Source organism: Fistularia commersonii, chromosome 2, assembly GCF_037954325.1.
Source record: "Fistularia commersonii isolate RoL2024-O1a breed Wild chromosome 2, RoL_Fcom_v1.0, whole genome shotgun sequence".
NCBI lineage: Eukaryota > Metazoa > Chordata > Actinopteri > Syngnathiformes > Fistulariidae > Fistularia > Fistularia commersonii.
The window spans coordinates 27,230,534-27,240,609 of NC_141285.1; the positions used below are offsets into that span (position 1 = coordinate 27,230,534).

The window sequence follows — 10,076 nt, forward strand, 5'->3', positions numbered from 1 at the left end:
CATTTCCCATCAGATCTTCCCTCCCTCAACCAGCTAGCATGTGCAGTTAGCTTTTAGCCTCTTGTTCCCTGAACTGTGTTCCCAAAGTGGTAAGAAGCTGGAGGAACGTGGCTCCGAGGGATCGGCCCCGGAGGTGGGATTGAGCAGATTAAGGGATGGGTTCAGTGCTGGAGAACGTTCCCCTCCAGGAGGTCCGTTGGTCGAAATCGTTCCCACGAGCCCGAGACGGACGGGAACGCGTCGTTCAGGCTTCTCTTCTCTATTCTATGCTAATTCCCCTGCGCTCCTGGAGGCTGGGGACGCTCTCCGTCTAATCTAACCAGATTAAAGCGGTGCCAGATTATCTCCTCAGCACGACGAGGAACTCGGGTCTGCTTTCTTTCATCTCCGGCTTCCTGGACGCCGCCGCTCGCAGAGGAATTTAGCTTTTAAAAGCCACTTGGATTTTCAGCGGCTGAGAGGCTTCAGGTTTTATCTGCGTTTTTGTTGTTTTTTTTTTTTTTTTTTTTTTGTTCGCGATGGAAATTTAAGGAAAAAAAAAAAAAAAACTAATCTTATCTAGGTCAACTTTTCGGGTTTGTCAGAGGGACGTCTGCGGGGCGTCGCCTCGCGGCCGGATTTACACACTCCAGAAACTATCCCGCGAGATTAGGAGGTGGGATTGGTGGGGATTACTGATAACGGGGGTTGATATTTTATCATAAAACACCTCCGCGTCACTGAATCCGCTCAACTTTTGTTGTTAAAACGAGTAAGAACGCTCTTTCTGACGGCGTTTGTGACCGTGTTGACGTTCAGGCACTCAAATGCCCCGCGGCCCCGGGTGAGGATCGCCACGCCGTTCCATTTATTCGTCATTAAAAGAAACATCTGGCGTTGTGTCAGATTTTGTTACATAACACAGCCTTGGATTATAATCCGCAGATGCCACGGATGGAGTACTTTTACTTACTTTGATACTTTCTATACATTTTGGCCCTGGGATGGGGTTTGCAGGAGTACCGCCATCTGCTCCGATAATCCTGGCCTTCGCTTTCAGGTTCCTGCTCTTGGGCGGCGGCGGGGAACCTGCCGGGACGAGTAGAGCCGGCGGGGTGTTTATTGAGCGCCGGTTCTTTGGGTTTGTGAGACACAGATGGAAAGATGAAGATTTTATTTATGCATTTTGAAAAGAAAACACAAAGATGTTGAGAAATGATAAAGAAAAAATGAGGGAAAAACCTGTTTTTGTCTGAGCTGGTGTTTTCTTCTGAACTTTGATTTGGCTACTATCTAACCAATAATTAATAAAATTAAAAGGAAAAAAAAAAAAAATCACAAGAATCACCCCCCCTCAAAAAAATAAATAAACCAAACAGTGAAATTTGCCCAAAACAGACAAATAAAACAAAAAGGTGCGGTGCGTTAATTACAAAATATTAGTAAAAGTTCTAATTAAAAAAACAGCTGAATATCTGGCGAGAAAACACAAATATGCCAAAAAAAGATAAAAAAAGAATAAAATAGAAATCAATCAAAACTAGCAAGATGTTTCACAAAAAAAAATCACCATTGCTGGAAAATACCTGGAAATAATTTGGTAGAATTTATTCTTTCACTCTGCTGTAAGAACCGCAGGGGGCGGAGCCTATCACAGCTATTCACGCTGGACCAATCACAGGGCCTCATACTGAGACGTCCAACCATGAGGCACCCCACATGGAGCCTCCACACAGGAAGGCCTCCGGCGGGAATCCAACCGGACACCTTCTGGCTGCGAAGCAGAAGCGCACTCATTCCCATTTCATTTGCAAACTTAAAAATAGGACATGGGGAAGAAAGACTGACGAGTAAAAACAAATATTCATTTTGCAATCGACTGTTTTCAGAAGTTTTTTGAGACGTTATTGACTCAGCTAAAACCTCCTCGACCCGTCTGTCGAGCGTGGAACCCGAGGGCTCCGACTCCATCTGATCATTCCTTGCGTTTCCACTTGCTTTCCAGGCTCAGAGATGTGCGAAATTCAGAGCTCATTAATATTTGTTTAATTCACACATGCATTTATTATTCACCCTTTTTTTTTACATAACGGCGACAGAGTGTATTTGATGTAAAAGCACTGGAATGTGAATAAAACATTCTTTGCCAGAAACTGGTTTTATTCCCTTTGACACGCCGAACATTCGTCCCACGGGCGCCTTTTCCCCTTTTTCGATTTATTTATTTATCTTTTTTTTTTTTTTTCTCCCCCCGCCGTTGTAAAAAATTTAAACAAGCTCATAAAACCAAAGGCAACTTCAAATGCGGTGACGGCCAGCTTTCATGGAAAAACACCAGCATTTAGCCAGCAGTTAGGACGCACACACACACACACGCAGATTTCTAACTACAACACGCCAGATTTTCATTTAGCGGTCACGGACGTGACTCGCGAAATAATGGAAGTTTTTTTTTTTTTTTAAAGACAGTTGACTGATATGCTGCTATCGACTCGCCGAGAGCCAATCCCGGCTGGCGAGGGGCGGGGTTTCAATCACATGGCAACGTCCAACCGTTCATCAATTTCTGCTCTTTCTTGCTCAAGTTGAGCAACGAAACGGTTTTAAAAATGGCTTTTTCTCAAGTTTTGGGCGACTTCTAAACAATTCTTGAGTTTGTTTTTTTCTTTTTAGCGTTTTTAATGAGACAAATCACAACCCGCAGTACCGGCGACAGCCTCTAGGGTGCTCAGCGAGCCGAACGTGAAGGACACTGAGGGTTAAAACAATCTCAGGCCGAGATGGATCCACCTAAAACATCTCACGGATCAACCGGATCCGACAAGACGGTTATCTGATCTTGTCCTGCGGCTGGAACATTGTCACGACGACGAGTTATAGCTAGGAGAAGAGAAAGAAGAAGAAGAAGCAGAAGGAAAAAAAAAAGAGGGCAGTTTATTTCAAACACTTTCAACGGGTTCATATTTCTAGTGTTAGACAAGTTCATTTCTGGAAAATAAATCTATTTGGTCGGGAGATCTTTTTATCAGCTTAGTGTTGGAGGCGAAACACACGCACGCGCGCGCACACACACACACACACACTTACTTGAACAGCTCACAGAGTGAGGGCATTCATTGACATAATGTATTCCACTGTCCTATTTTAGTGAATCGCCGCCCTTGAAAAGGCAGATTTGTTCTGAGAAGAAAAAAAAAGGCCGCTTTGAACAGCGAGAGAGCAAGAGCTTTGTCGCCATCTAGAGGCCGCGTCCGGTGTTGCGCCTGATTGAGCGGCGCGGCGGAGAAACGTCCAGGTAAATTAGCTCACGGTGACGAGGTTTCATGAAGAGCTTTCTTTGATTTTTGCGTCGAGCACCAGAAGAGGTGAGGAACGGTCCCCCTCTGCTTACGTTACCGTGGCGACGGGTATGCAGCGGGGGTGTCCTCTGGCCCGAACGTGTGAGTTAGCGCTGAAGCTAACCCCTAGAACGCCTCCCCGCCCGCACGCACACACACACGCGCGCCCCTTTCACCACGGCTGCACTTCTTTGTCCGAGACGAACTTCCCGTGGGGTTCGGCGGCGCCGCTGGGCAGCAGCGCCAGGTAGACCGGGGTCACGGCGCCCTCGTCCGGCGACTTGGTGGCCTTGGGTCCGGCCATGTCGGTGCGAACCCAGCCGGGGCAGCAGGCGTTCAGCAGGATCTGAGGGGCGGAGACGGTCACCATGGTAACGCATCCAAACACTCGGAATATCGCCGACCGACGACAGTTACCTGGTCGCCGGGCCTCTCCTTGGACAGACGGCGAGCCAGGATCATGGACAGGGTCTGAATGCACAAACACACCGTTAGCCTCTAAGGATAGCGGTTCTACACGCACACTTTATACAAAACTTGGGCAAAAATAATCAAAATTAAAACACAAAATTTAAAAAAAAAAAAGCAGTCTGTTTTGTTATTACGGAGAAAATTTGAAAGATCTATTTTTATTTATTTATATCTTTTATTCCACTTGTTCCCATAAACACAAAGAAAAATAAATAATTATTATATACATACGTAAAATATTGCCCTGTCATTTTAAGAAATGTTATGCCAATACATATAAATCGGATTACATTTGCAGGTATTCGGATAAATTGGGTCTAAATAATGTCCACAAAATGTAAAAAAAGCTTTTTTTATTCCAATAAGCATATTTTTAATCATATTTAATTAAATATATATCAGTCTCACCAGAGACTTCGTTTATGTTCTCTGCAGTTTAAATAAATACGATGCTAACCGATATTAATTCCAAATAAATTTGTAGACGTTCAAAAATCTGGGTAAAACAATGTCAACAAATGTTTTTAAAAAAGCCCAGTTTTGTTATTGGATGAAGCAATTACTGAACATATTTTTAAAACGTGTCATAAATGTTTCCCAGCCTGCACGCGGAGCGCACGTACCGTCAGCCCCGTCTTGGACACGCCGTACGCCGTCTCTGGCCAGCCGTCCTGCTTGTGTTCGCCCGCCTTGGTCTTGTCAACGAATCGACGCATGAGGCCGTCCAGCTCGTCCTCGGTGATGTCGTCGCTACGGAAACGCTCCTGCAACGCCGCGCTGCACTTGTTCAAGGTCCGGGAGCCCACGAAGCTGGAGACGTTGACCACGCGGCCTGAGGTAAACCAGGGTAGGGTCATCAGATGGCACAGGGATATATCGCTTGCCTTTTTCACAATTCTTTAAAAAAATAAAATGAATAAATAAAAAAATTGCATTAAGTGTTTTTCCAGTCCTTTTTTTACATTTAAAAATAATGTAAAAATGTACCAGAAAAACAATTTTCCGCACTATAAGGCGAACCTAAAAGCCTTTTATCCTCTCAAAAATCGACAGTGCGCCTTATAATCCAGTGCGCCTTATATATGGATCAATATTGAGCCGCAAGAGGTCTCGCAACTACGGGATGCAGCTGCCGACTCCATTTTCTCCCGTAGAAGAAGTAGCGCGCGGTGCATGCGGGGATATATGACTGCGCGAAGCATGCATTTTCATTTCCCTTTGTGTGTGTGTGTGTGTGTGTGTGCATCGCCGAAGTAGCAGCAGTAAAAACGGTAAAGGGGAATCCCAGTTCCATATTTGTATGTGTATGAAGACCCCAAAATGGCACCTTTCAAGAGACACGCTTACGACGCAACGCAAATACATTGTTTGCAAATACAAATACAGACGCAAATACATTGTTTGAACAAAGGCGGCGCAAATTCCGATAAGAGCTACCCGTACGTACGGTACCTTAGTGTGAATGCAACAACTTGTTTTGGGAGTGAACGGAGTTGTCAGAACGTTGGTTTGTATTCTATGGATAAAGTTTGACCGACTTATCTGACCTTCCCTTTTAGCGCAGCACCATTTAGTGGATGCATAACACAACCCCAGCCACTACTGTCACTTCTATTATATGTGCCTTATAATGCGGTGCGCCTTATATGATTTGTTTTTTTTATAAAAAAGGCCATTCATTGAAGGTGCGCCTTATCTTCGAAAATTGAAACATGAACATGACATTGAATAACTATCTGTAAATTGGTTAAAGTTACACCAAAACTGAGCAAAAACGGTAGGAGATTTGTTTAACTTTGACAGTGATTTACGTTGACGGATATTAGATGGAACATTTCCGTAAAAACAAAAACGTGACTACAAATTAGAGATCACAATCGAAACAAACTCGATGTAGCAGTCAATGTCACTAACTCTTAACGGTCTGTCTTCTCACCCCAAAACGCTGCTCCACCAAACAGCCAAAAATGGAGAGGAAAAAAGGGGAAGGCCAAAAAAAAGTAATTAAAAATAAATAAATAGATTTTATATGTATATATATATATAGATATAAAAAATTTATTTGATCTATTCTATATATTCTTAATTTTTGTCTTTGGAAGAAGAACAAAAAAAAAAAAAAAAAAAAAAATTTTCTGGATCTTTTTGTGCAAGGAAGTATCTGATAGCTCTTGTAATGCTAATGCTAATGAATCTGGGCTGTTCGTCAGGTTCCCTCCCCGCGGGGCTCCTACCTCCGGCCTTGACGATGGGCAGGAAGTGTGTCAGCATGTCTCTGGTGGCGAAGAAGTTGGTCTTCAGGGTCACCTCGGCCTGAACGTGGAACGGGGAAGTGTCGGCCACTGGAGGACGAGAGAGCGGCAACTAAAAAACATTTTAATCTTCAACGTCCTGAAACTCAACTTGGAAAATCTCCAGAAGGAGGCCAGCTCGAATTTATTTATTCTTTGTTTTACACCCATTTCCAGCACTGAGGGCTGTTTGATTGACGCGCTCAAATTAATTGCCGATTAGAGCGATGCGAAACTGCACTGAAGTAACAAATCAATACACTTCAAGGTGTCAGGAATAAATAACTTCCAAATTAAAAAGGAATGGAAAAATACTTTCATTTTGTTGATGCCAGCGCAGATCTATTTTCCCGCCTTCTCGTTGCTGATGGAAATTTCAAGACATCAGATAAAACAACTCTGAATTCCTGCCTTTTATATTTGGCTGCCAATTATAAAGTCTAATTTTGCTTATTTATTTTATGTCTAAATTAAATCATAATTTTTTTGTAGTTTTCTGAATCTTACAGTTGATTGATATAAATAATAATAATAATGTGATTGTGACCTTTGAAGGCGATGCCGGCGTTGTTGACCAGGATGTCCACGCCTCCGTAGGTGTCCTTGAAGAAGGCGGCGGCGGCGGTGATGCTGCTCAGGTCGTTGATGTCCAGCTGGTGGAACTTGGGCTTCAAACCCTCCGAGGTCAGAGCCTGGACGGCCTCCTGCCCTCGACCCCTGAGACAACAATCACAAAATTAAAAAAAAAAAAATCAACAAATCCAAACATTTCAGTCCCGTAGCGCTTCTACTGATGTCCTTTCTTTTGTCCGGGGAATCAGAATATGAGGAGAAAGCAACTGTCTAAAATTAGCAAGAGAATTCTGACAAAGAAGCCACAAATTGTCAAAATTAGTTTTGCAAAATACTTCTTAAGAAATACTATAAAACGGAAACTCAAACTCAACAACACAGGGGGGTAAAAATGTAAAAATCGGTACAAGTCGAGGGCTGAGGTGGTTCAATGTTTATTGAAATGAACTTGTTGCAAATTCCAAAGCTTTTGGTGAAAGGTGACGCTTCCCCCGGTGCCCCATACTGATGCATTAGACGCCCCTTTTTGTCATTTTCGACAAACCTGGAGAAGCGTCTGATTTTTTTCCCTCATTTTTCGACATGAGGCGCCCCTTTTCGTCGGGTGTCACGTCGGTGGAGGAACGCGATTTCTTGTTTAGAACAGAAACATGCAAGATACTAAATCAGTTTTTATTTTGGTTAGGACTGGAGAGAAATAGCAGTGTTGACGCAGACATGACGCTCCAGGTCCGTCAAAAAATGACAAGAAAGGAGTTCCTAATGGGTCGGTACGTGACGTGAAAGGAAGCCTTCAACATTTGTCAGGCAGGTTGACACATTGGGATGAGAATGGGCTGTGAAAAGCAGTAAATCCTGCCACATTTTCTCCCAGATCCTGCACACCAGTCCACTCTTTTGGCTGAACATCTGTTGTCAGTGTCACAAGTTTATCCCAAAGCAGGCACGTTATATTTACGATCCGCATACCGCTTCAAAGATCTCCTTTCCCATAGTTGTGCCATGTACAGAGTTCACTCAACAGATAAAAATCGACAGCAGCGCAGTATCAGAACCATCGCTGCTCTCTCCTGCCTCCAACCTGTCTTGAAACCCTGTTTAACAAGATTTTGGGGGGAAGAGTGCAAGCTGACAGTAGACAATAGGTGACTCAGCAAGGTACTCGATTGACGTGCCACAGCACTCAACAGTGCATTATGGGACTAAACGCAAGACTTGAATTAAATAAGCAGACGATATTCTATCTTGACTAATCATAGATGGGTCACTCCTCTCCTGTGATTGGCTGTCGGGTCTAAGCTCCGCCCCTTCAGGTTTTCCACGCGTCCCCCGGTGTCCTGCAGCGAATGGCACCGCCGTGTCGGCGATCACGCGGACTTACACGTCTCTGGCGGTGAGGTAGACCTCCCCCTGGAACTGCTTGCAGAGCGCTCTCACGATGGCCAGGCCGATGCCCTTGTTACTGCCCGTTACCACGGCAACCTTGGAAGACATGGCTGTCTGGGAGGAGATGTCCGAACCTCAACGACGAACGTGGCTGGATGAAGACGGAAATGAAACGACGGAGATTCTGGTCCACCGACTCCCGTGCGAGTAAAGCCGATCTGTGTGAAAATAAACAAACATTCAAAACATTGCCAATGCAGAAAAGCAATTGTCGTAAATTTCAGCTGTAGTCAAAGTCAATTTAATTGCCAATACTGCCATATTTTCACACATACCGAGCATTGACTATAAAACCCACTGTGCAAAAGTACAAAAAAAATTAGAAATAATTTGTCACAGAGAACAACGAACAATGACAAGTTATGCTGAGGTATATGACACAATACTTTTTCGCATGCTGTGAAAACTGTGGCTTTTACAACAATGCGGCTAATTTATGGATTTTTTTAAGGTAATTACGGTAGCTTTCTTCCACCAACACCATCACAGTGGACAAATGATTCGTCAAACCCACTCGCGTGTTTCTATAGGAACACCTTGTGAGTTATAGACAAGCATGTACAATTTCTTTTTTCTTTTAAAAATTTGTCGATTTGGTCTATACAAAGGTGCGCTCTATAGTCTGTAATCTACAGTACATCTGCTTTTATTTAGAAATTCTTGTTGCTCTTCTATGTCTTCGAAGAAAGCAAAAGGTCTATTTTTTACTTTTTTAAATCCATTTGTTTTGGTTTTTATCTGGTGGAGATCATAATCAGTGATTTCCACTGGGAACTGTGAAACTTTGAATCTCCTTTCAGGTGGAAAAGAAAAAGGGGAAAAACTCAGTGAGAGTAATGGTGATGTGGACTGGAACTGAGGATTCGACTGGAGACTATAAATCAGCAGATTTATTTTTTTGGCTTCTAAAAACCAACAAAAAATCAAATTGCTTCCACTCGGACTGGATCACATTTATCCCATATGCTCAAATTTTACCTCCAAAGATCCTCTGGCTCCAAAACCTCCTCAGTCCATTTACTTTCTTCCTTGTTTATTTGACTTAAATAGACACTGTTCACTAATCCTGATTCCTGCAGATTAAATTTCCAAACTTGGAGTTTATAGCCAAATTTAAGACATTTTATTCACATTTAAAGGTAAAAGCAAAGGACGATTGACAGGAGGCAGTGTCTACAATTTTGTTTCATATAAAAAAAAATTTTATGCCGATGAGAAAATGAATATTTGAAACGGAATGACAGACAGTTTGGTTTTAACCTTGCAGATTACCGGATACAAAAGTTTGGCGAGGTGGTCAATTAATCAGGTTAAACATCACTGTTGGGAAGACAAATGGGATTAGTGATAAATAACGGAAACATACAGAGGCAAAGAGTCACACTGTTAGGATGCGGAATTTTAAACAAATAGACATTTCTGGGTAAAATGTCAATAAAGTAAACTGTTATTAAACCGACGTTTTCGCTGTTTAGAGATGCTGATAAGCCACTTCCGTGCAGAACTAGCTAGTTTTTAACAGAAAAGTGCACAGTCATGCTAGCATCACCTGCAATGACCTCTGACCCCCATTTGATTGCATTTGGGGGAAACCGGCACAATAAGGTAACATAGAAGTGACTCAAAAACAGTTTTTAAAACGGGCAAGGTCGATACATAAAAAAAGGAAAAGGAATTTCTACAATTTTAGTTCGAACCGCGGACTTTTCGCCGGAGTCGTGTTGCGTAACGACCATTAAACGCATGCTAAATCCATTTTTCTGCGCGAAATTGCCGTGAAACTGTGCAAAATCTAGATGTTTTAGGCGGTCGTCGTGTTGCTAAATTGCAAATGACGGGCAGGATGAAAATCCGCTCACCTGTGACTTTTCTCAGCTCAGGTGAGAAGACGCGAAAGTGAAGCTGACAAAGATATTTGTTGCACAAAAAAAGAACGCAAAGGAGGGTAAGGCTTGTTTGTGCGCAGCTCCAGTGCGCA

General features: G+C 43.0%; 1 protein-coding gene across 1 annotated transcript; it reads right to left on the reverse strand.

The window, feature by feature from the left end:
- Nucleotides 1–2,121: 2,121 nt before the first annotated feature.
- cbr1 (carbonyl reductase 1) lies at nt 2,122–10,075 on the reverse strand. The gene is made up of 7 exons (XM_086175287.1): nt 9,958–10,075; nt 8,034–8,256; nt 6,627–6,796; nt 6,023–6,130; nt 4,412–4,620; nt 3,735–3,788; nt 2,122–3,663 (listed from the first exon to the last, which is right to left on the reverse strand). Exons 2-7 carry the CDS (start codon nt 8,144–8,146, stop codon nt 3,490–3,492), a joined length of 828 nt encoding a protein of 275 aa, XP_086031413.1. The 5' UTR covers nt 8,147–8,256; nt 9,958–10,075; the 3' UTR covers nt 2,122–3,489.
- Nucleotide 10,076: the final 1 nt, after the last annotated feature.

What these genes read in the sequence shown, in the direction of transcription:
- cbr1 (XM_086175287.1), bottom strand. Translation starts at nt 8,146, where the DNA reads ATGTCTTCCAAGGTTGCCGTGGTAACGGGCAGTAACAAGGGCATCGGC. An exon ending in TGTCCAAGACGGGGCTGACG is followed by an intron (nt 3,789 to 4,411) that starts GTACGTGCGCTC and finishes TTGTGCATTCAG; the next exon opens with ACCCTGTCCATGATCCTGGC. An exon ending in AGGAGAGGCCCGGCGACCAG is followed by an intron (nt 3,664 to 3,734) that starts GTAACTGTCGTC and finishes TCCGCCCCTCAG; the next exon opens with ATCCTGCTGAACGCCTGCTG.